The sequence below is a fragment of the Aquarana catesbeiana genome, linkage group LG07, assembly GCF_042186555.1.
Source record: "Aquarana catesbeiana isolate 2022-GZ linkage group LG07, ASM4218655v1, whole genome shotgun sequence".
NCBI classification, from domain to species: Eukaryota; Metazoa; Chordata; class Amphibia; order Anura; family Ranidae; genus Aquarana; species Aquarana catesbeiana.
In genome coordinates this window covers 272,989,087-273,015,569 of record NC_133330.1, presented here as the reverse complement: position 1 = coordinate 273,015,569, position 26,483 = coordinate 272,989,087, and the positions used below count along the sequence as shown (strand labels likewise).

At 41.7% G+C, this 26,483-nt stretch overlaps 1 protein-coding gene across 1 annotated transcript; it reads left to right on the top strand.

The window, feature by feature from the left end:
• Positions 1-739: 739 nt before the first annotated feature.
• GLUL (glutamate-ammonia ligase) lies at positions 740-25,520 on the top strand. The gene is made up of 7 exons (XM_073593352.1): positions 740-894; positions 8,958-9,143; positions 12,661-12,822; positions 18,613-18,759; positions 21,029-21,156; positions 22,788-22,987; positions 24,940-25,520. The coding sequence occupies exons 2-7, from the start codon at positions 8,978-8,980 to the stop codon at positions 25,256-25,258; spliced, it is 1,122 nt and encodes a 373-aa protein (XP_073449453.1). The 5' UTR covers positions 740-894; positions 8,958-8,977; the 3' UTR covers positions 25,259-25,520.
• The last annotated feature ends 963 nt before the right edge of the window (positions 25,521-26,483 follow it).

Below are 26,483 nucleotides of genomic sequence, written 5' to 3'. Positions count from 1 at the left end.
CCCTAGACCTCCTCTGTATCTCTAAACTGGTAACCTGTAAAAATTTTAAGTGTCGCCTATGGAGATTTTTAAGCATCGAAGTTTGGCACCATTCCACGAGTGTTCATGGTTTTAAAGAGTGGCATGTTAGGTATCTATTTACTCGGCTTAACATCATCTTTCACATTATAAAAAAAATTGGACTAACCTTAGTGCTTTTTTTTAATTCATGAAAATGTTTTTTTTTTTTTTTCACAAAAAATGCACAAAAAATGTTGATTACACTTTATTGTGACCACTGCTACAGCAGGGCAGCCAGGCGACACGCATTTTCAGCAGGTGCAGCCTGTATATTCCTGTCTACATAGAAATGTGTATTGCACAGAGGTGATAGGAGCCCCCAGCTTATGTAATATGTTCTCACACAGACCAATGCCATGATTTAGCACTTATTGTACTAGGAATGCCCACAATAACTGACACCCAGCCCCCCCACCCTCCATGTTCTCTGGATGTTTCCCAATGCCCCCTTCTCTCCCCCAGCCTGTGCCCCCTCTTCTCCTCGGTGCACCCCCTCCTCTCCCCTGTCCCCCTCTCCTTTGTCCTCCTCCTCTTCTTGTTTTTCTCGGTCTAGGAGAGGTGTGCGCCCCTTTCTCGAGACGGGACCGCCCCTTCCCAGTCCGCGGCCAATGGAACGGCGCCATTAGCGTGGCTAGCATGGCATGTAGCGATCACGTTTGCCAGCGGCCAATCAGCCTGCTGCGGGCGGGCCCTGCACTCCTCAATATATGTACAGGGCTAAGTAGCCAGCAGCACAGCTGAGAATGGGAGCTTCTAAGTGACACCTAGCAACAGAACTGGGAACACCCACTGAGCCTGGACTGTCATTGTCATCTCCATCCTCCTCTGACACAGGTAAGCACACATCTCCATACTTTATTATATACAATCTATATCAGTCTAGGCTTATTTCCCCATCAGTGATTGGTCAGCTTCTATAGAACTACAAGTCTCAGCATTCCCAGAGAGGATGCTGCACATGTGCCTTGCCTGGATCAGGTATAGGAGCCATCCAGAGAGCTCAGTGTGTTCTGTATTCTCATCTCTCCCAGGGATCAGGTCTGCTCACAAATGTATACAATGTATACAATGTACAGTGTAGGGTCCATTCACATTGGATGCATTTGTGACTGTATTTCTTTCCACTGCATGTTCAGCCTAAAATCCAGGTTATTCTATGGACATAGTTCACACCATTACAACGCAGCGCAGAGGAAGAAAAAAGTACAGCAAGCAGCATTTTTCGGCACCGCAAATGGACAGAAAAAAACGCACGCAAACGCATATAAACACATCGCAGTGCACAAACAACAAAAAGCCCAAAGGACAAACGCTTATGGGACAAGCGTATGTAAACGGGCATTAAAAAGCACATCAAACGCATGCCAAGCGCGCAGGCAAAAAATTTGCAGTTTATGGTGTGGATGAGCCTGTAATGTCCAGGGGTGGTATTATAGATACTAATATTTTAGAAGAATCACCAGGGACATCCAAACCCCGACCCTCCAATTACAGGACCAAAGAACATCGTACAGGACATTATTTTGGGGATATTGTATGTTATAGTTGTCTGATTTTTAAATGTCATGAGAGTGATGACGCATGATAATGATTCACCCCAGTGTGTAAAAATGAGGGGTGTCCTTAAATATCAGTAATAGTCATATTTCCAACAATTGTCCATGGACATCTGGAATAGTTGGGGACAATAGATTGATCAGTCAATTGACAGATCGATAAAGAGAGAGAGAGAGATTGATCAATCAATAGATAGTAGATAGAGAGACTAGTCAATCAATAGATAGATAGATATTGATTGATAGAGATAGATTGCTAGATAGAGATTGATAGATCAATATTGATAGACTGAGAGATAGATAATGATAGATAGATTGATAGATAGAGATTGATAGATCAATATTGATAGACTGAGAGATAGATAATGATAGATAGATTGATAGATAGAGATTGATAGATTGCTAGATAGAGATTGATAGATCAATATTGATAGACTGAGAGATAGATAATGATAGATTGATAGATAGAGATTGATAGATTGCTAGATAGAGATTGATAGATCAATATTGCTAGATTCAGAGATAGATAATGATAGATAGATTGATGAATAGATATTGATAGATAGATATTGATAGTCATAGATAAATAGAGAGATAGATTGAGAGATAGATATTGAGAGATAGATATTGATTAATAGATACAGATAGATAGATCAATAAACAGATCAATAGGAAGACTGTTATTTTATTCTGCCGGTTATTGTGACAATTACACTAAGCCCCCCAATCACACCTGAGCTGAGCGTAATTCAGGCGTTTTAGAAGCATTTTTTGCATGTTTTTGTGGGCTTAGATGTGCTTTTTTATATGTTTTTCCAGCGCAAAAAAGCGCACTGTTTTTCACATTTACAGACACTTCTGTTAGAGGCTAAAAAAAAAAAAAAAAACATGTAATACAGCTCCACATATAAAGCAAAGGTACCTTTTGAAGCTTGGTGAGGCTGAGTGCAGAAATGTGAACAGCCACAGTGGGATTCTTGATGTTGAGTGTTGTCATGCATAGGAAAATGTGCAAAAAAAGCACAACAGAACACTCAGATGCAAATAAGGGTTAAATTGTGTGTTGCCATAACGCATGGCAATGCATCTGTGCTATGTGTGGCGTGTTGCGGTTGAGGGGGGCACCAATTCAGGGTACAGTAGAGTGCAGCACATACTGTGCGTTGTGGTGTGCTGCGTTTTAAAAAAAATGGGCATGAACTTTTTTTTTTTTTTTTTGTCCATTGTAAAGCTTTGGCAACCTCTTCCTAATGAATGGACAAAACACATTATCACAGAAACATGTATTAACGGCTCACTTTAATGTGAATGGGCCCCCAGACAATGGCACCTGTTTTGTTCCGCTGCTGTGCGTTTTCGGACACGCAGTGACTGACACGGTCCATCTGTTTGTCATATTATTGTCCTGCACCTGCTTCCTCATGTTTATCTTTAGTCTGTGTATCTGCACGTTAATCTGACGGCTATTTTATTTCACTGATACATAAAAACAGATTGTCACAAGGTTGCATAAGTGGCGTCAATTTCGGCGGTGAACGAAAACCCATAGCAACCAATCACAAACCAACCGCTGATAGCTGACTTGGGGTCAATGCACATCATTTGACTTTGGCTCCATACCTCTTATATTGGGTATTGGGTACGGGTGACGTTGGATCCCCCCGGTCTGTCCTGTATAGGTGGTCTCCTGCTCCTATTCTCTATTATGTAATGTTTATCAGTGTCTCATGGTTGCTCCTTCTTTAACATGACATGTTGTTTTTCTGATGTCTCCAACCTCAATGTATTCTTCTGTTTCTATGGAGTGTATCTCCCTATGGAAGGGTACAGCTGCCCGTGCCTCATTCATTTGTATGTGCCTGTGGTGGGGGCAGCCATTTTGAGCAATGTTTTCCTAACTTTGATTTGCAATTCAAAACAACACTAGCTGCATAAGCAAAATTAAATTTTCCTGTGTGCTTTTACTAATTTTGAAGGAGACTTTTATTATCACATGAGAGAATATTCTTCTTTTTGACTCTTTTTGACGTTGGTAACCAAAACATGTGCCATAAAGATTGGCTTCTTTAGTCCTTACTAACCCATAGTGATTCTACTAGTAATATGTGGGCTGAAAGTGGAAGTAAACCCTCCTATTGTTTTTAGCCAAGGAAGCTGCCATCTTGGCCTCTGTTTGATCTACAACTGCCATGGTGCTGCACATGTGATCAGTTATGACACCAGCCATTGGATGGTTTGACAGTTTGGTGGAGAGCACAACCAATGGGAGTGTTACATTCCTGGGATGTGCCGGAAATGTAACTGTTTTTTAAAACTGTTAAATGGATGAGTTTACTTCCACTTTAAAGTTAGCTTAGTTCACAAAGTAGAACCTACCTCTGTGTTCAAGTGACAGGTTCTCTTTAAAGGAACTCTGACGTGACTGATCATGTCTGTGGCATAAACAGCTTAAATAGACCTACAGTTGCAGCTAGCCTCTGGTCGTCTGGCATCATAACAGTTAGGTACATTCAGCTTGGCTACGTGATCACCCTTAACCTCCTAGTATGCACCCCAAGGAAGAGGGGGGGGGCAAAAAATGTCTGCCATCGGGGGGGGGGGGGGGGGATTTAAGTGGCTTCCTCCATTGGAAATGATAAAAGTCACATATTTGGCAGAAGAGATGGTGAGCCTCCACCTCATTCATGAACGTGTCCAGAACAGCCTTTCTCAACCCTTTTGGCACATAGGAGCACCTGAAATAACATTCAGGTCCTTTGGAACCCTCTCAACATAATTAATATGTCCACAAATTACGATACATTACCATGGTGGTCAGAGAGAAAAATGCCCCTTCCAATAGGTATCAGTGGGAAGGATATTCCATATATCAGGTGTCAGTAGGAAGAATGTCCCTCACATTGAGTGTCAGTGGGAAGAATGTTCGTACATTGGGTGCCAGAGGGAAGAATGTCCCTTACATTGGGTACCAGAGGGAAGAATGTCCCTTACATTGGGTGCCAGAGGGAAGAATGTCCCTTACATTGGGTGCCAGAGGGAAGAATGTCCCTTACATTGAGTGCCAGAGGGAAGAACATCCCTTGCATTGGGTGCCAGAAGGAAGAATATCCTAATATTGGGGCCAGAGGGAAGACTGTCCCTTACTTTGGGCGCCAGAGGGATGAATGGCCTTACATTGGGTGCCAGAGGGAAGAATGTCCCTTACATTAAATATCTAGGGAAAAAGTGTGCTTACATTAGGTGTCAGTGGGAAGAATGTCCCTTACATTGGTGGACCGGTGGAAGAATGCTCCTTACTTTGGGTGTCAGTAGGAAAAGTGCTCCTTACATTGGGGGTCAGTGTCAATAATGCCCCTTACATTAGGTGTCGATGGGAAAAATGTCCACACATTGGAAAAATGAGGGAAGAATGTTCCTTACTTTAGGTGTTAGTAGGAAGAATGTTCTCACATTTGTTGTCAGAGGGAAAAATGTCCCTTACTGTGGGCATCAGTGGTAAGAATGTCCCTTACATTGGTGGTCAATGGGAAGAATGTCCCTTACATTGGGTGCCAGAAGGAAGAATTTCCTTACATTGGGGGCCAGAGGGAAGACTGTCCCTTACTTTGGGTGCCAGAGGGATGAATTGCCTTACATTGAGTGAAAGTAGGAACAATGCTCCTTACATTGGGGGTCAGTGTGAATAATGCCCCTTACATTTGGTGTCAGAGGGAAAAATGTCCCTTACTTTGGGCATCGGTGATAAGAATGTGTCACCGTACTACTTACAGTGAGCCCAGAGGCGAGCAGCTGACATGGGATCGTCCAGGGCGTGGAGTCTAAGGGCAAGCCGGTATTCTGCCAGGAACCCCCTCACGAGGGTTTGGGCTTAGCTGCGTGCTGACCCGAGGTCACGACCCCCGGTTCACCCTGCTTGCTAGGGAAGTACCAGAAGACACTGTCAGACAAGGATGGATGGATGAAGCAAAGGAGAGCCGGATAGCAAGCCAAGGTCAGGGCGGGCTGCAGACAACGTAATCAGAACAAGCAGAGTCGGTACACAAGAGATCATTTCACGAGAGGTCAGGTTAAGGCAGGTTTCACGAAGGGAGCTCAGAAACAAATGTTGCTCAAGCAACCAGAACTGGTCTGAGAGGGATTTAAATAGAGAAGCACAAGAGGGGCTGGAACAGGAAGTAGCAGGAAGGAATTATATATTAGGCAACGGCACAATGGTGTAGTGGAAAGCCCTTTCGCCTAGCAGTAAGAAGGGTCGCTGGTTCGGATCCCAACCACGACACTACCTACCTGGAGTTTGCATGTTCTCCCTGTGCCTGCGTGGGTTTCCTCCGGGTACTCCTGTTTCCTCCCACACTCCAAAGACATGCTGGTAGGTTAAATGGATCCTGTCTAAATTGTCCCTAGTATGTATGAATTTGAGTTAGGGACCTTAGATTGTAATCTCCTTGAGGGTAGGGACTGATGTGAATGTACAATGTATATGTAAAGTGCTGCGTAAATTGATGGCGCTATATAAGTACCTGAAATAAATAAATAAATAGGCAACAGGTGAAGCCGGTGACACCCATAGCTGCAGAGTGCAGCAGAGCTGAATACAAGCTAGTGGAACAACAGGTGCTAACCAGCCTACAGCAGTAAAGGTGAGACACAGATCAGCTCCGCAGTTGATCTGTGACAGAATGTCCCTTACATTGGTGATCAATGGGAAGAGTGTCCCTTACATTGGGTGCCAGAGGGAACAACATCCCTTACATTGGGTGCCAGAAGGAAGAATATCCTTACATTGGGAGCCAGAGGGAAGACTGTCCCTTACATTTGGTGCCAGAGGGATGGATGGCCTTACAATGGGTGCCAGAGGGAAGAATGTCCCTTATATTGGGTGACAGAGGGAAGAATGCCCCTTACATTGGGTGCCAGAGGGAAGAATGTCCCTTACATTGGGGGCCAGAGGGAAGAACATCCCTTACATTGGGTGCCATAAGGAAGAATGTCCTAATATTGGGGGCCAGAGGGAAGACTGTCCCTTACTTTGGGTGCCAGATTGATGAATAGCCTTACATTGGGCGCCAGAGGGAAGAATGTCCCTTACATTGGGTGCCAGAGGGAAGAATGTCCCTTACATTAAATATCTAGGGGAAAAGTGTGCTTACATTAGGTGTCAGTCGGAAGAATGTCCCTTATATTGGTGGACCGGTGGAAGAATGCTCCTTACATTGAGTGTCAGTGGGAACAATGCACCTTACATTAGGGGGTCAGTGTGAATAATGCCCCTTACATTAGGTGTCAGTGGGAAGAATGTCCATACATTGGAAAAATTAGGGAAGAATGTCCCTTACTTTAGGCGTCAGTAGGAAGAATGTCCTCACATTTGTTGTCAGAGGGAAAAATGTCCCTTACTTTGGGCATCAGTGGTAAGAATGTCCCTTACATTGAGTTCCAGAGGGAAGAATGTACCTTACATTAGATGTCAATGAGAAAAATGTAATTATATTGGATGTCAGTGGCAAGAATGTCTTTACATTGAGTGTTGGTGGGAAGAATGCTACTTACATTGATGGTCAGTGGGAAGAATGTCCCTTACATTGGTGGACCGGTGGAAGAATGTCCTTACATTGGGTGTCAGTGTGAAGAATGCTCCTTACATTGGGTGTCTGTGGGAGAATGTCCCTTATATTCATTGTCAGTTGGAAGAATGTCCATACATTGGATATCACAGGGAAGAATGTTCCTTTAGGTGTCAGTGGGAAGAATATCCCTTACATTGGTGGTCATTGGTAAGAATGCACTTTACATTAGTGGCTAGTGGGAAGAATGTTCCTTACATTGGTAGTCAGTGGGGGGAATGCCCTCTTTACAGATAGCTTAAAAACATAATTGAAGTCGATGGTAACCTGAGAGGCAGAACTTACTCAAAGAACCCAAGAAACCTCTGGAGGAACCCTAGTTGAGAAAGGATAGTCTAGAAGAGGAAATGTGTGTGTGTGTTTATGTGTTGCCCATAGCAAGCATCTTGTTGATTTACTAAGGGCAAATAGACTGTGCACTGTGCAAGTGCAGTTACACTCTTCAAAGTGCAGTTGTTCCAGAGCTTAGTAAATGAGGTAAAGCTTCACTTCGCAAAGAATACCCAATCACATGCCTAAAAATTAAAAAAGCAGCATTTTTACTTGCACATGGATCATGGACGTCAGCAGAGCTCCCTGTCGTTTACTAAGCTCTGGAGCAACTGCACTTTATAGAGTACTACTGCATTTGCAAAGTGCACAGTCTATTTGGCTTTAGTAAATCAACTCCAAAGTTGATTTAGTGCACTTTAGGAATATAATAAGTATAGATCTGGTTGCTACTGGCAATACAAAACAGTTACGTCAGAGAATTGCATACAGGGGTTATGTACTGTATATATATCTGCATTGCACACCAAAAGTGGAGTCCCCAAACTTGGAGTTCATGAGGCAACTGGTGGATGGCGTCACAGCAGACAGAAGAAAATATGCTGCTGGCACACCTCAATTTAATTGCAATGAAACCGCCTTTATTGACTGACGATAGTTCAGCATGTCATACAGGAAATGTGCAGATATGGAGCCAGCTGATCAAAGTTGTGTGTATAACTCTATTGCACACCAAAGCTGGAGTCCCCGAGCATGGAGGGCATGAAGCAAGTAGTGGATGGTGCCACAGCAAGCAGAAAAAAATATGTTGCCAGCATAGTTCAGCACTTTTTTGTATAACAAGCTGAGCAGTCGTTAATAAAACTGGTTTATTGTGGTGTGCTGACAACATCATTACTTCCTGACACAGAAGTGATTCATCATTAATAAGCTTAAGGAAATATAATACTGCCATTCAGGATTTGCATTACATTCGGTAAACAAAAGTAACCTGACTGGTTGCCATGAACAACAACCTCTCTTTTCTTTTCTTCCTTTTTTTTTTTTTTTTTTTTTTTTCGCAAAAATGCGGTTTATTTAAAAATTGTATAAAAATGTAATACTTTCATGGATAGCAGCTCCATTTTTGCTCCAAATGACTCTGAATCTGATAATGGCTCCCATCACTCAATCTGTCTTAACATGCCAAATGCATCAGTGTTTGCTGCTGGCCTTATCTATATAATAAAAAGAGCTGCCACACTATCAGTGATCTCTATCAGATTGTGGAGGAAAGCTGGAGCTCTAATTAATTCCACATTGCTTATTCTGCTCCTTCCCACTGTGGACCTCTCTGGAAAGCCTTGCATTGTTCTTAAAGAATCATCGCTACTCAGCTTGTCAGACTGCTAGAATACTAATACTTCCACCAGCGTTAACTACTTGTTTGCTTTTATTTTCTGTGCAGTGTCTGATTAACCTGCAGCCATGGCACTGTCAGCCAGCTCAACGCTATGCAAGGAAGTGAAGAAGACCTACATGGAGTTGCCACAAGGAGATAAGGTCCAGGCTATGTATATATGGATAGATGGGACAGGAGAAGGTCTACGTTGCAAGACTCGGACACTGGACAGCGAACCCAAGTCTATTGAAGGTAAATGCAGCTCTTCAAACCAAGCTTTCCGCCCTTCAATGCATAGCACCCCCTACAATCCAAAGCTGGTACTACAAAATGGATTGTCAAAGTGTACCTGTCATTGCCTGCTCCACAGTGAGGGCAATTTTGCTGAGAATAGAATTTGTGGATTTTGCATAATGCTAGTGATATGATTATGGCAGATCTGTCACTAGTTTCTGGTAAACTGATAAACTTTTAGTGCTTGCTCACATTATCTACTTTGAGCTGCATTGATCTCTATAGTATATCAACACAAGCTTAACACAAGGGCACATAGAAAACACAATGCTGTGTTGATGTGGGTTGCAGTGCATAGACTTGAACGGGGGGGGGGGGTTAGTAAACCTGCATAGTGCAAAATCTGGTGCAGCTCTGCATAGAAACGAATCAACTTCCAGTTTTTTTTTTCCGTCAAAGCTTAAGGCCCCTTTCACATGTGCGGATCCATATTCAGCCATCCGGTTGCTCTGCAGGGATCGCTCCGTTGATCCCCGCTGAGCGGGCGGATGACAAGTCCGTCTCTACACACGGACCTGTCAGATCTCTGCTCTCCTCTAAGGGGGGATCGGATGATTACAGACCAACCACCTGTCCGTTTTAACCCGATTTGCCAGACGTATGGAAAATAGAGTTTCCATCCGTCTGGATTTTGCGGAGCAGATCGGGGCGGATCGGATGTCAGCGGACATGTCACCGCCGATATCCCTCGCTCCATAGAGATGTATGGAACGACCGTTCAGGTCCGCTGAAAAAACTGACAGACGGATCTGAACGTGAGAAAGGGCCCTAAATGAGCAAGCCTGAAATTAATACCATGTTTTGTATTAAAATAACAAACACGGCTACACTTACCTGTTCTAGAAAAAAGTATCCCCTATGTCAGCAGCTACATATACTGTAGTTACTGACGTTTAACCACTTCAGCCCCGAGCCTCTTTCTGAGATTTGGTATTTACAAGTTAAAAATGTTTCTTTTTTGCTAGAAAATTACTTAGAACCCCCAAACATTATATATATTTTTTTCCAACACCCTAGAGAATAAAATGGCGGTCGTTGCAATACTTTCTGTCACACCGTATTTGCGCAGCAGTCTTACAAGCGCACTTTTTTTGGAAAAAAATACACTTTTTTTAATTAAAAAATAAGACAACAGTAAAGTTAGCCCATTTTTTTTATATTGTGAAAGATAATGTTATGCCGAGTAAATTGATACCCAACGTGTCACGCTTCAAAATTGCGCCCGCTCGTGGAATGGCGACAAACTTTTACCCTTAAAAATCTCCATAGGCGATGTTTAAAAAATTCTACAGGTTGCATGTCTTGAGTTACAGAGAAGGTCTAGTACAAGAATTATTGCTCTCGCTCTAACGATTGCGGCGATACCTCACGTGTGTGGTTTGAACACCGTTTTCATATGCGGGGGCTGCTCACGTATGCATTCGCTTCTGCACACGAGGTCGGCGGGACGTGTTTAAATTTTTTTTTTTTCTTATTTATTTTACCTTTTATTTTTTATTTTTACATTGTTCTTTAAAAAAAAAATGTGTCACTTTTATTCCTATTACAAGGAATGTAAACATCCCTTGTAATAGAAAAAAAGCATGACAGGACCTCTTGAATATGAGATCTGGAGTCAAAAAGACCTCAGATGTCATATTTGCACTAAAATGCAATTAAAAAAAAAAATGTTGTTTGAAAATAATCACATAAAAAAAAAAAAAAAAAAAAAGTCTTTTTAAGCACTATAGCTGGAAGTGACATTTTGACGTTGCTTCCGCCCTGCAATGGTATGGAGACAGGTGGGGGCCCTCTTCCCCTCACTCGTCTCCATACCTAACCGGAGACAGGACCCGATTGTCTCCGCCGCTGGCACCGGAGCGCGGCGGGAGGGCCCATGTGAATCTGCCGCAGAGACCACTTTTATCTGAAAGCGGACCGCCCGCTGAAGAAGAGGATACCGGGGTTATGGTAGCTAGCTGCTGCCATAACAACGATATCCCTCTTCAAAATAACGACGTATAACGACGGCGGGCGGTCCATAAGTGTAAGTATGAGGACCCTTACTTGTCCTGAAATCCAGCGATGTCGACACCCCAGCTGATGTTTCCATGTGTCCTCGGGTGCTGCCGTCACCATTGTCTGTAAGGGAAACTGCCAGTGAAGCCTTGCGGCTTCACAACCGGTTCCCTACTGCACATGCGATAAGCACACTGCGCTTTCTGAATGGCGCGGGGAAAGGAAGAGGGGGGCCAAACTTCCAAGTCATCTCCCTGCGGTGAGATTTCTTGGAAGTGGGAACAGGTACGTGTCAAAAGCAGGTACCCGCCCCCCCCGAAAGGTGCCGAATGTGGCACCGGAGGAGGGGAGGAGTCAGAGAAGCGCAGCTTCCACTTTTGGTTGGACCTCTGCTTTAAGGCTGTACAACCACTTTAAAGAAGGTAAACAGTGCCTTGCATTGTAATGCCGCATACACACGGTTGGATTTTCCGACGGAAAATGTTCAATGGGAGCTTTTTGTCGTAAGTGCCGACCGTGTGTAGGCTTCATCGGGCATTTTCTATCGGAATTTCCGTCGCACAAAATTTGAGAGCTGGTTCACAAATTTTCCGACAACAAAATCCGTTGTCGTAAATTCCGATCGTGTGTACACAATTCCGACGCTCAAAGTTCCACGCATGCTCGGAATCAAGCAGAAGAGCCGCAATGGCTATTGAACTTCATTTTTCTCGGCTCGTCGTACGTGTTGTACGTCATCGCGTTCTTGACGTTCGGAATTTCCGACCAAATTTCTGTGACCGTGTGTATGCAAGACAAGTTTGAGCCAACATCCGTCGGAAAAAAAACATGGATTTTGTTGTCGGAATGTCCGATCGTGTGTACGGGGCATACCAGTGCAAAACACCACCCCTGCACAACTAACACCAACCTCCACAGGTTTTAAAGCTTAGTGATGGATGTTTCACCTTTATTTTTTAAACAGCAACATAGTTGGTTGAACTTTACAAAAGTATGTTGATTCTTTTGTATCCCAAAGGAGCTTATAGTCCAATGTCCTTACTACAGACATATACACATGCACCTGTTACAATTCATTTTGGTGGAGGCTGCTGGCCAGAAATCTGTTGCAACACAAGGAAACCTACATGTTTAATGCCCCCTTTATCACATGCTACAATTTTAACACAATGTTGGAAAGTCACAGCTTGACCAGCTGCAGTAAAGGGAACTGATTTTCACTACTTATATGCTGCATTCATTTGTCAGCTACATTTGGAGGAAGATTGGGATAGTGCAGTGAGTCAAATAGGAAAGGTCGGGTTATCCCAAAATTGCAAGGGAGAGATTGGCTTGTCTATGGGAGAACTAACACATTAGCAGCTAAATCATACACAAGCATAAACCGCAGCTATAAAATACTGATGTAAACATTTTAACAAATCATCAGACTTTAGGTGTGTACAGTAAATGTTTCAACGGCTCTCATTATTTGCAGACTTGCCAGAATGGAACTTTGATGGCTCTAGCACCTATCAATCTGAGGGATCAAACAGTGACATGTTTCTGATCCCGGTGGCCATGTTTAGAGATCCTTTCCGGAAAGACCCCAACAAACTGGTGATGTGCGAAGTACTAAAGTACAACAGGAAAATAGCAGGTAAGCTTAATATTTCTTCCTTAGAATAAACCCTCATACACCTTCAACCTTCAGACACTTAATTCAGTAATGGCTCTGTTGCTTTTTTTATATATTTTATTCTAAGCAGCATTTATATTATTATTATACAGGATTTATATAATGCCAACAGTTTGAACAGTGCTTTACAAAATAAAGGGAGACAATACAAGTACAATACAAGTCAAGACAAAAGGGTTAGGAGGGCCCTGCTCATGAAAGCTTACAATCTAAAGGGAAGAACAGAGGATTCAAAAGAAATTAACTGTGGGGAAGATGAGTTGTTCAAGATAGTAAAATTCAGATGTTAGGTAGAGATGGCATAGGCTTCCCTGAAGAGATGAGTTTTCAGGGATCGCCTAAAGGCAGCCAGAATATCAGCTAGCCATGAAGGTGGAGGTAAGGAGTTCCAGAGGATGAGAGAGGCTCTGGAGAAATCCTGGAGGTGAGCATGGGAGGAGCTGACAAGAAAGCTAGCGAGCAGGAGGTCTTGAGAAGAGCAAAGAGGATGGTTTGGGTGATATTTTGAGATGAGGATGGTGATGTAGCTGGGGCAGAGTTGTGGATGGCTTTGTAAGTCATTGTTAATGTTTTGAATTGTTTTCACTTGGTGATCGGGAGCCAAGGGAGGGATTGGCAAACAGAGGCAGCGAACACAGGGCGTTAGGTAAGATGGTTCAGTCTTGGGCATATTTATATATTGAATCTGATATTCAGCAAGCATTCTCTACAGGGGAATCTTCCAGGCACATGTCTTTTAAATGAGACTGATTGATTCTCCACTAAAGAACGTTTGGTGAAAACCACAATCCACTGCTTTCTTAAAAAGACCCCCCTGAAGCATCAGGTTATGGATTACTATATAATTGGAATTTAGAGGATGCACCACCATTGCACGATTCCTCCTTTGTTCCAAAACCATTTTAAAAAGTCACCATTTTCTTCAGTTCTGCATTAATGGTCTTGGCTGCATTTGAAATATTTTGTTTCATTACTGTAGAGTCTTAAAATCCCAGCTTTATCCGTTTTTGGACATCTGGCGGTCCAGATTGTGTTCTGTGCCACTAACCCAAGCGTTGTGTGTTGTCTGTTGTGCTCAACAGATGGGTTAAGCAACTCATAGAGGTGGAAGAGTATTACAGCTCAGAAAAAGGATGTGAGCTTTTTAAATTACAGAGTACATAGTACAAAGAAAACTAGTGTACAGTAACACCAAAGAACCAATCAAGAACTAACTTTCTGTAATCTCCCCACTTTAAACTGTGTTGGTTTTGATTGGTTGCCACAGATCCATACCCCTGATTTTTGCACTGATTGTCACATAATCTGATTACTGTAATCCCAAAGGTGCCCTGTACACATACTGACTGTCTGAGATTCCTGATTCTCAAGGATAGCAGATATCTACTCAGATACAAAATTTACAGTTAAGGGGCCCAAGCTCAGGCTAAAGCTAAATTGTTCATTCCAGTTTGTGTATGGATGGTCACTCTATAAAGGTACAAATTAGAGGACGGTCAATTGCCATCTGACCACGGTAAGGCCTGTGTTGACTTTTGTTCGCATCAATTGGGTTTTGCCTTCCCATTATAGTTTATAAGAAGGCAAAATCTACTTGGAGATGGTCAGCTGCAGGTCTGAAGGAAGTAAATAGCGGGGTTAAAAGCAACTGTTATTGATTCTGAATGATCTCACAAATGTGTCAAATTGATGCCATCAACATGACCCAAAACTCATTGACAGAAGTCCTTAGGCATCTTGATCATATATAGGGATGGCACAGGTGTACTGTAGGCATCTTCAGACCCAGCTTATCAGGGGGCACTGTACAAGGTTTTTTAAGTCTGTCTATTGGCTTCTCCCCTTACCAAGCCAGGGATGGCGGTATCTTCTAGTGCCCCATAGACATTATATAGTACAGTATTCATTTTAGATGATATGGTCTGCCAGTCCCTAAGGCTTAAGATTGTACCATTGATTAAAATTGAACTTCCAGGCAAATACAATAACAAAATGCATATATATTGGATCCATATTATCTGTAAAAGTCCAATGATTCACCTGCTGATCAGTTGTGTACAATCACGGCCCAGAGCTCTGTGTTAATAATCAGCACACAGCTCTGTACATAGGGAACGATCTTTCCGTTTCTCATCCCATTAATAGGCAGCACACCTTACACATATTACACATAGGCACACATTTAACTCCTTCATCACCCTAAATGTTAACCCCTTCCCTGCCAGTGTCATTAGTACAGTGATAGTGTATAGTATTATCACTGATCACTATATTAATGTCACTGGCGATGTCAGTGGCAGTTAGCCAGTTGCCCCCAGTGTCAGTTAGTGTCACATTATTAAAAAAATCCTGTATATCCACCATAGTTTGAAGTTGCTATAACTTACATGAAAACCAATCAATATACACTTATTGGATTTTTTTTAATCAAAGACATGTAGCAGAATACATTTTGACCAATACATTTTATTGAATATGTTTTAAATATATATTTTTTACATTTTCAGTGTTTTTTCGTTTATAGTGCAAAAAAAAATGGTGGTGGTCAAATACCACCAAAAGAAAGCTCTATTTTATGTGAAAAAATGTTGTTTGGGTACGGCGTTGCATGACTGCGTAATTATCAGTTAAAGTAGTGCAGTGCTAAATAGCAGAAAGTGGCCTGATCATGAAGGGGGTAAATTCTTCCAGAGCTCAAGTAGTTAATATAAAGTGTGTGGTAATACAGGTTCCTACAATAAGTATTAAAGCTTGCAGGAGAATTAATTACTGGAGGGAAAAGCTTCAATCTTGTGATTCTTGATACAAAAGCATACTTTTGAATGGTCACAATAAATGAACATGCAAAAATCTGGGTTTCTTGTAGAAAGCAATAAGTTTGCTCTTACATAATGTGTTCTTTTTATTCCTGGAAAATAAGATTAAAGAACTATGTATGTCTTCTGCTTCTAGCAATTGAGACATATCTGCATACCAGACATTGTCCTTCAGGCCAGCTGTGACCTTAATGTTTAAGGGGTAAACTAAAATAGAATAAAGTCAATTAAATAGTATAAATAAATGTTTAATAAAACATATACATGTTGTTCATGTTGCTCATTACAGACTTTATTTGCAAGTCTCATGCAGAATGAACTGATCAAATGTAAGAACATATTTTTCAGCCATACTGTCTGCACTGACCTAGATATCTTAGCCTCAGGTCAAACTAGGTGCTGTGTAGGCAATGATGAGTTCTTAGAATTCTTTATACGAAGCACAGAAGTCCTGGGCTTGAGTCCCATTGTACTCTTTATACAAAGCACAGAGGTCCTGGGCTTGAGTCCCATCACACTCTTTATTTTATATGAAGCACAGAAGTCCTGGGCTTGAGTCCCATCACACTCTTTATTTTATATGAAGCACAGAAGTCCTGGACTTGACTCCTATCACACTCTTTATGTGAAGCATAGAAGTCCTGGACTTGACTCCCATCACACTCTTTATACGAAGCACAGAAATCCTGAGCTTGACTCCCATCACACTCTTTATACGAAGCACAGAAGTCCTGGGCTTGACTCCAATTACACTCTTTATGTGAAGCACAGAAATCCTGGGCTTGTCTCACATTACACTCTTTATACGAAGTGCAGAGGTCCTGAGCTTGACTCACATTACATTCTTTATACGAAGTGCAAAGGTCCTGAGCTTGACTCCCATCACATTGTTTATACACAGCACAAAGGTCCTGAGCTTGACTCCCATCACATTGTTTATACACAGCACAAAGGTCCTGAGCTTGACTCCCATCACACTCTTTATATGAAGAACAGAGGTCCTGAGCTTGACTCCCATCACATTCTTTATATGAAGAACAGAGGTCCTGAGCTTGACTCCCATCACACTCTTTATATGAAGAACAGAGGTCCTGAGCTTGACTCCCATCACACTCTTTATATGAAGAACAGAGGTCCTGAGCTTGATTCCCATCACACTCTTTAAATGAAGCACAGAGGTCCTGAGCTTGATTCCCATCACACTCTTTATATGAAGCACAGAGGTCCTGAGCTTGATTCCCATCACACTCCTTATACAAAGCACAGATTACCTGGGCTTAACTATTCTTTATGTGAAGCACAGAAGTCCTGGGCTGGACTCCCATTACACTCTTTATACAAAGAACAGAAGTGGTTGTACAATTTCCTTGTGTCTGCCTTGGTTTACTTGAAGTGCTGTGGTTTTCATCAAAACATGCCGGTATTTTAAAGCCTAGTACACACGGATCGAATGTCCGGCAACATCGGGCAGTTCAATAAAAACCCGACCGACATTCAGCCCGTGTGTATGGCAGTCGGTGCTGAAAAACCAGCAGCTGACCTGCTAAGAGCACTGTTCAGAGTGTTCTGGTTGGGGGGGGGGGGGCGTCCCCCTGCCAGAAGACAATAGTTTCACTGTACTAACGTCAGATTGTTAGTACAGCGGCTCTGACCTGAGCTGTCAGGTTTTTTTTTGTTCCTGAACAAAAAAAATCTGATAGTGTGTACTAGGTTTAACTCAGACTTCTGACCAAATTGGCTATAGTTTGTGTCGGGGACATCTGATTGCGAGCTTTTTCAGGGCACGGACTGAGGTGATAGGAAATTAAAGAAAAGGGGTTCTAATATGTTTTGTTTTCTCCAATAAAGCAGAGGGTTGGTAAGGAGCCACCAAGCAACCAACATCTTTAAAAAAGAAAAATGGTTATGCATACTGATTGATTGATGGGGTGATATTGTACTCTGATTGGATGTGGTAGATAATGGCTAAGCAGGGCATCTGTTATCTGATTGGTGGTTTCAAAATATAATGGACAATGCAATATAGGCTTCAGGCACCATTTGTAAAAATATAGGAGACGACCTTTGTGTTAGAGGAAGCATAGAGCATGTTTGTCCTTTGACAACAGCAGAAATACTTACATGAACTGGCTACCAGCTGTAACATCCTTGCCAAGTTCAGACCTAGTGGGATCATTTATGTCAAAGAATGTTTCATTTAACATTTCAAATAAATTCTAACTTGGCATTTAGTTCTTCCTTCTGAATATTAAAGCACAGAAATTTTGGTAATCATATTTATTTGAAATGGTATTCTTCTTTGCCATGTCTGACCACAAGGCTGAGTTTGTTCCTGTTTCAAGCTCAAATTTCCGCCAGCGGCAAAATCTAATTTTCTGTGGAACGTTTCCATTGCAGGTGTTTCTCAGAAATACTCAAGTTTATTATGAAAGTCACACATATCTTTTTTAATGACCTCTCAGCAGATATGAGAAATGTCAATCACGAGACATAACTTATTAACCATATTGCATTCAGAAATACACATGGGGTTGATTTACTGAAGGTAAATAGACTGTGCACTTTGCAAGGGCAGTTGCTCCAGATCTTAGTGTATGAGTTGAAGCTTCACTTTACAAAGAATACCCAATCACATGCAAGGAAACATTTTTAAAAAACAGCATTTTGCTTGCACATAATTGGATGATGGAAGTCAGCAGAGCTTCCCCTCATTTACTAAGCTCTGGAGCAACTGCAAAGTGCATAGCCTATTTGCCTTTAGTAAATCAACCCCATAGTGTAAGCCCTGTAATACAGAGCAATAACAATAGACGCAATCAGAAGTATTTTCACAGTTGTGTCAAAACATCACCTGAACATTTTAAATTTCTGAGTATGGCTGTATTGATTATTTCAGCTAGCATGCCCTGCTAATTCCTGACATTTCCTTCTGCAGAAACAAATCTGCGAAAAACATGTAAGCAGATCATGGATATGGCGGCTGATGAACATCCATGGTTTGGCATGGAACAGGAATACACCTTGCTTGGAGTGGATGGACATCCCTTTGGCTGGCCTTCTAATGGCTTCCCAGGACCTCAAGGTAAATTTGCGTAAATATTTTTTTTTTCAATTGTTTAAAGAAGAATGAGCAAGTTGGTGGCTATGGGCAGCATTTTTTTTAAATGATATAGTATTTAATATAATTGTAACAGAAATGGCTGCAGCACACTTTGTAGCAAATTGCAGTGTTTGCAGGAGGACAGTGATCTGTAGATGACAAAATGGGGTCTCAACATTGTGTGTTATTGCAGTTAGTCTGTTGCTAACATTTGCTTAAAGCGTCACTAAAACGAACATCATAAAAAACTATCAGTAAATACTGTATTACATACGCTACATACTCACTCAGTCATGTTAGGATTTGTTTTCTGTATTCTGCAAAAAAACCTGGTTGACCCTGCTGCGCGCTATCTCCACCTTCTGTCCATGTCCCCAAATTTAGCTAGGGATTTTGCAGTTGTGGTGGCGACTCTGCACATGCTCAGTTTTCAGTGAGTGTTTATGCTGAGCATTTCCTCCCTATCACATCTGAGCAGCCCATGTGACTATAGAGTCACACATGTGGGCGTATACACAGTAGTAAATGACAGACCACTTCCTTCCTCCTTCTCCTCCATGCCCACAGAGGGCTAGAAGCTCCTCCTGCTTATGTTTACCTGTAGACAGGCTGGGAGAGAGCTGGTCATGTGACAACTGTACATTGATTAGGAAAAAGGTACAGTAAAACCTTGGATTGTGAGCATAATTTGTTCCAGAAACATGTTTGTAATCCAAAGCACTTGTATATCAAAGCAAATTTCCCCATAAGAAATAATGGAAACTCAAATGATTCGTTTTACAACCATTTATTCATAGGTCCTTCAGTTTATACTCCATATAAAAAGATTATAGCCATGTGATAGGTTGTGTAACCATAAAATGTCCATCCACAAATGGAAGCCTCCACAAGAGGATTAGAAGCAAAATCCAGCAGGAGCTACAGAGTATAAAAGAGAAGAGAGGCGCCTCTAAGTGTAGCAATATGTTGCTAAATGTTGTACCTTCATTAAATGTAACCATATTGCTACACTAAGGCCCCTTTCACACTGGGGCGGTGGGGGCGTCGGCGGTACAACAGCGCTATTTTTAGCGCTGCTGTACCGTCGTTCTTGCAGCGGTATTCGGCCGCTAGCGGTGCGGTTTTAACCCCCGCTGGCGGCCGAAAAAGGGTTAAAATCCCTTGTACAGCGCGGCTATAGCCGCGGTATTGCCGCGGTATAGCCGCGCTGTCCCATTGATTTCAATGGGCAGGAGCGGTGAAGGAGCGGTTTGCAGGACTTTTTTCACCGTCCTGCCTGCGCTTCAGTGTGAAAGCCCTCGGGCTTTCACACTGAACAAACAGCGGAGGCTGTTTAGGGGCGGTTTGCAGGCGGTATTTTTAGCGCAATACCGCCTGCAAACCGCCCCAGTGTGAAAGGGGTCTTAGAGGTGCCTCCCTTCTCTTTTATACTCAGTTGTTACATGAGGCTACTTGTATATCAAGACATCGCTTGTATATCAAGTCAAAATTTATTAAAAAATGTTGCTTGTCTTGCAAAACACTCTCAAACCAAGTTACTCTCAAACCAAGGTTTTACTGTACTTGGATTTTATTTTATTAAAATAATTCCAGTGCCATCATCCACATACAGAAATAGAAGGGACAATGTAAATTAAACTATGCGGGTTATTTACTAAAAAGCAAATCCACTTTGCACTTGGAAGTGCACTTGGAAGTGCAGTCAATTTAGATCCGATGGGGACATGCAAGGAGAATAAAAAAAAGCATTTTAGCTTGCACATGATTGAATGATAAAATCAGCAGAGCTTCCCCTCATTTCAGATCTACCCCTCAGATTTACAGCGACTGCATTTCCAAGTGCACTTTCAGTGCACTTGTAGTGCAAAGTGGATTTGCCTTTCGTAAATAGCCCCCAGTGTGTGTTTAATATCACTTTAAAACATATGTAGTAGTTTTGGACTGCCAATACAGTTTAACCTAGTTGTTTAGTTCAGATATAATGATCTTATTATATTGTCAGATATGTTTTGTACATCCAGTGGGCATATTTCTGTAATTCAGTGTTAAAAGTGTTGTAAGTAAGTAGTTATGTAATGTATAATTACCGTTAGAGCAGCTGTCTGGAAGCAATTTTCCACTCTTCTATCAGGATGATTCTGTTTAATGAGCTATGCCCATGCTATGGTCTCCTTTTCTTTGCATATTGACTTTTGCTTTATTAAAGAAGCCAGTGTGTGCCCTTAACGTAAATCATTCCACTTTTCTCTAGGTCCATATTACTGTGGAGTCGGGGCAGACAAAGCCTATGGGCGGGATGTTGTGGAGGCTCATTATCGGGCATGCCTATATGCCGGTGTGAAGATTGCAGGAACAAATGCTGAAGTGATGCCAGCACAGGTGAGACCATCGGAGGGGGGGACTCTACACTCTAATGTTTCAGATCTGTATTCCCTGTTTTGGACATTCTGTGGAAATAGGAGATATATAATTCAAGCATTACTACTTTGGGTAGCAGGCCTTATGGTTTGAGAGTCACACCTCTATTCCGTGTTCTGGTTGCTTTACTAAAAACAAAAAGGACTGTTCACTTTTCATGGGAAGTTGCACTTTTCAAGGGAATTTTCCCCTTGAACTTAGTCAATGTGGTGCAATTTCACTTTGTGTTTTGTTTTGTTTTGCAATCGTGTGCAAAGAAAATGTAAAAAAACAGCAACTTTGCTTTGCACGTGATTGGATGAGGGAAGTCAGCAGAACTTGCTTCCTCATTCATTAAGCTTTGGGGAAAATTCCCTTACAAAGTCTATTTGCCTTTAGTAAATCAACCTAATTATACTAAGTCACACACTGACCCATTCAAAACAAAAAAGACTGGGTACCACTGATAGTTTGCATATAAACATGTTTACTTTGCCCAAAAATCCTGCATCCCAGCCACCTATATCAAAGTTCTAGACTTTTGACAAGTAGAAGGCAAAATGCAGTCATGCATAATATTTGCTTATCAATAGTTAGATATCTTGGACAAAGGGGAATAATTAAAGCGGAACTAAAGACACAAATACTCACCTATGCGCCAACTGTCGCTAGGTCCCTCGCCAGTGCCATCATCTTCTACTCATGTTCTTCCAGTTGCCGGTTTTTGGCCGTTTTGATTGGTTGGAGCAGGATGATGTCACTTTTGCACATGCATGGGAGTGCAGTCATCCCGGCACAGTGAAAGTGTACCAGAATGTAAACTGAGCTGTGCTTGTGCATCTCAGTGTACATTCTGTAGGGGAATGCAAACAGGCAGATACTTGTATTTTATTGCAGAAGAGACACTGGGGGTTATTTACTAAAGGCATTTCCACTGTGCACTGCAAGTGCACTTGGAAGTGCAGTGTCTGTAGATCTGAGGGGGACATGCAAGGAAAATAAAAAAACAGCATTTTTGCTTGCACATGATTGGATGAAGGAAGTCAGCAGAGCTTTTGCTCATTTATAAAGCTCTGGAGCAACTGCAAAGTGCATAGTCAATTTGCTTTTAGTAAATTGACACCAGTATATCAGATACAATGAGGTTGATTTAACAAAAGGCAAACATACTGTGCACTTTGCAAGAGCAGTTGCTCTATTAGCTAAGTAAATGGGCAAATGCTCTGGTGACTTTCATCATCCAATCATGTGCAAGCAAAACAGCTGTTTTTTTTTTTTTTTATTTTCCTTGCACGTGATTGGGTATTCTTTGCAAAGTGAAGGTTTACCTCATTTACTAAGCTCTGGCGCTACAGCACTTTGCAAAGTGCACAGTCTATTTGCCTTTAGTAAATTAACCCCTCTGTATTGTGTACTGAAAAGGACAAAACTGGGCAAACATAGTTTAATAGCTTTTAACAGTGTAAATGTACAGTTTTATTTTGCACTCATACATGTGTGTGCAGCACACGTATGCACTGTCTTGGAACATTTTTTAGAAAAGTGAAAGCTCCATTTAGAGACATAATATCACATGCCTATAAATGTAATAATAAAACCTTTTTTCTTTACAGTGGGAGTTCCAGGTCGGCCCATGTGAAGGAATTGATATGGGAGACCATCTGTGGATCGCTCGCTTTATTCTGCATCGAGTCTGTGAGGACTTTGGAATCGTAGTTTCATTTGATCCTAAACCCATTACAGGAAACTGGAATGGAGCTGGTTGCCATACCAACTACAGCACACAGAAAATGCGAGAAGACGGAGGCCTTAAGTAAGTCAAGTCTTTGTAAATGAGGGTGCATGAATAAAGTAGCTTGAGCTTAGGTGCAAAGGAATTATAAGTGACATGGTGATATAAGAAATGGAGACATGTATTTAGGGGTGAATTCATTTTTAGCTTTGTAGCAAGTATATTATCAGTATCGCTCCCTATAGTAACCAGACAGCGGTTAGATTTTATGTTTTAGCTAGTACTAGAAAAACTACATTTGGATTGCATTAAGAAGAATTGCTTCATTAGATGGCATATTGAAGAAGCAGTCCAAGTAGCACAAACCAATATACAAAGAACAATATTTCATAGCAATCAATTAATCTAACAGAATTTATCTAAATCAAGATAAATTCAGGTTATTGCATTTTACAATTAAAAGAGAAGTATGGAGTTTCTCTCCCCCCCCCCCCCCGGAATCATACTAACCTAGGTGGATGCAGGTAAGTCCCCCATCAGCTCTAAGGCTGAGAACCCAGCAATCAAACACTGCCAATCGCTCGGTTCTTAAGGTTCTCTGAGCAGATCGCTGAGAGGCTGAGCTGGGTGCCGGTCCATGCATGTGGGCGGAGCCCAACTTCATTGTTGCGATCTTGCCCAAGCCTGGATAGGCTCTGTGACATCAGCCATCAGTGGGCTTTAGCCCGCTGTCTGCTGAAAACAGATCACAGGAGGATCACAGAACGAACTGCACTCCTGTGAGCCACAGGAGAAGTACAGCCAAACGAGCTTTGGCTGTACTTCTCCCCTAAAGAATATGCTAAGCCAACATTTCAAATTCTTGATATGTGTCTGCTGTACCACGTGCTTGTATGAAAAAGTCTTCTGTTTTCTTCGTATTACTTTTTTTGTGTGAAATAACTGGTGTTCCTGCCAATCCCTCTGCTTTCCTATTAAAAACTGACCACTCTAGGCACAAGAGCACAGCGTGGTCAGTTTTCTGGCTGTGCTGAGAACTCAGCCTGCTCTACTCCAACAATCAGACTTGTCCTGACACCCCCACCTGCACAGCCATTCACTGGGAAGTTCGGTGTGCTGCTGTTTCTCCTTCCTCACCTCTCTGAGCTCCTTTATGCAGCTGAGAACAGAGGTTATGTGATCACTTCTAAAAAAGAAAACAAAAAAGTTTTTACATTGTGTTTATATGTATACACCAAAGTTTTGCCTTTCATATCTATTTTAAACAGAAAGGGTTGTTTACAAGGTAAGGGTTCACATATGATTTAACTCTTTGCGCCTTGAAGTATTTTATGTTTGTTCAAGGTAGGTAGTATTTGAAATGCCATGACAATATATATATATATATATATATATATATATATATATATATATATTCTATATAGCAAAGATGCAGATTTTTCATTCACAATGTGCACAGCAGCAGGAGGCGACGGAGGGGATATCAGGCTTGATGAGAATTTGGTTTCATATTAGCTGTAAAGGGTTTCTTTTGCCTTTATAGTAGAACTAATTTTAATTTTGCCATAAAACCACTTTGATGGGAACAGCAATATATTATGTGTGTACTATGGGCTTGCATTAGGGCCTGTGTTGATTGGCTTCTGGCCTGTGTCTGATGGCATCAGTTTGACATGCTTATAAGATAATTTAGGTTTCATTGACAGGTGCATTAGGCTTGCTGTCAATCTCCTTCTAAACCTGCATTTCACCTGTTTCAAGCAGGATTTGCATTCTCATAGTCTTGTAAGGGAAGGCAAAACCTGTCCGATGTGAACAAAAGCCTGTCTACACAGGCCCTTACATTAACGGTGTTGTACATCTTAACCAGTAAGACTTTCAAAAAACTTCAGTCTCCAAGCCAACTGACCATTCCACTGACATTAATCAGTGTTTAGTGAGCAGCACACATGTTATACTGAAATTATAGACTCAGGGAGTGTATTATGTTAGATATGAAGGACACATCTCAATTCTTTATGATTCTCTTACAGGCATATTGAAGAGGCCATTGAATGCCTTAGTAAACGTCATGGTTACCACATTCGAATCTACGACCCCAAAGGGGGATCAGACAACGCACGCCGCTTAACTGGGCACCATGAAACTTCCGACATCAACGCATTCTCTGCTGGAGTGGCAAACCGCTCTGCAAGTATCCGTATTCCACGTCAGGTCGGGCAAGACCAGAAGGGATATTTGGAGGACCGCCGTCCATCGGCCAACTGTGACCCCTATGCTGTGACAGAAGCCATCATTCGGACCACCATTCTGAAAGAATGTGGAGACGAGCCTGTGGACTATAAAAACTAAAGGAAGAAATAGACAACGATCAAACCTTCTTTGTTAGCCAGTTCTGTTTCTTGTCTCTACACCTATGCCTAAGTCATGTCTAACTCCGTATCCTGAGATCACCTAGACATATTTAGTAAAGGGGGTAGAGTAGGATGTGGGATTTTTATCAATTCTTTATAGTCTGATTCTGTCATGAACTACCTCAGTTCATTCTTAAGACATCTTTGAAAGAAATGTTTAAAAAAAAAAAAAAAAGAAGATAAGTAGACTGAAAAACAAACTCATAGCAGGTACTTATGCCTTTTGCTCCCTCAAAAGTTGATATGAATCAGACATAAGAAACAGGACTGGCCCAATCTCTTTCATGCCAGTGGGGCCAAGACTTTAAAGCTAGTCAATGCAAAATGTAGTGAAGAGTAGAAGCAGCACTGGCTGGAAAAGTCTTTTACAGATCAAACTGATACACATCCTAATGGGCTCTGCTCTGGGTCAGAATCAACTGTAAGTTTGATCCAACTCAACGTCTCAAAAAAAAAAAAACACTACTCAAGACTAGGCATAGATCAAAAGAATTTCTTATCTTACTCGTTTATTCAATAAAGTAATGCAAAGTTCAGGAACCTATTGGCACTAATTACATTTCAGTTTTCCGTCATCAGACCATTGATTGCTCTTCATTGCTTTTGGTACTGTATTGCTTTACTGAATAAACCAATTGTGGACTTGCTTAATAAGGCAGTACAAGGTGTAGAAATCCATAGCAGCCAATCAGACTTCCATTTACTATAGTTACGATTAGTAAACAAATTGCTTCTGATTGGTTGATATGTGTCATTGCTCTTTGCAGATAATTGATGCTGTTGACATTGACTTATTGATTAAGCCCACTTTGTCGCTTAAAGGTACAGTAAGGTGATAGGGAAATAGAAAAGAGACAAAGGTGGGTGAGCCACTGAACTTCGCCTCACTGTGCCCTATGATAACCACTGATCTTAAAGAGGGGAATATCTTTTTACCCTTAAACTCCAACCAGGTAGTCAGTCATTTAACATGTTCTAGGCGTATCCTGTTATCCTGTGTAATATATACGTAAAGAACAGGATACAGTCTGATCCTTCAAGTGACCCCAAGGTCATTGTATCGGTCTAGATGTCTTTAAGGCTGTTTTTACATGGGTGTCTCCATCTTAGTAATGTCATTTGGGTCCATTGGTGTAATATTTTTCTATTTACATGTAATTTTA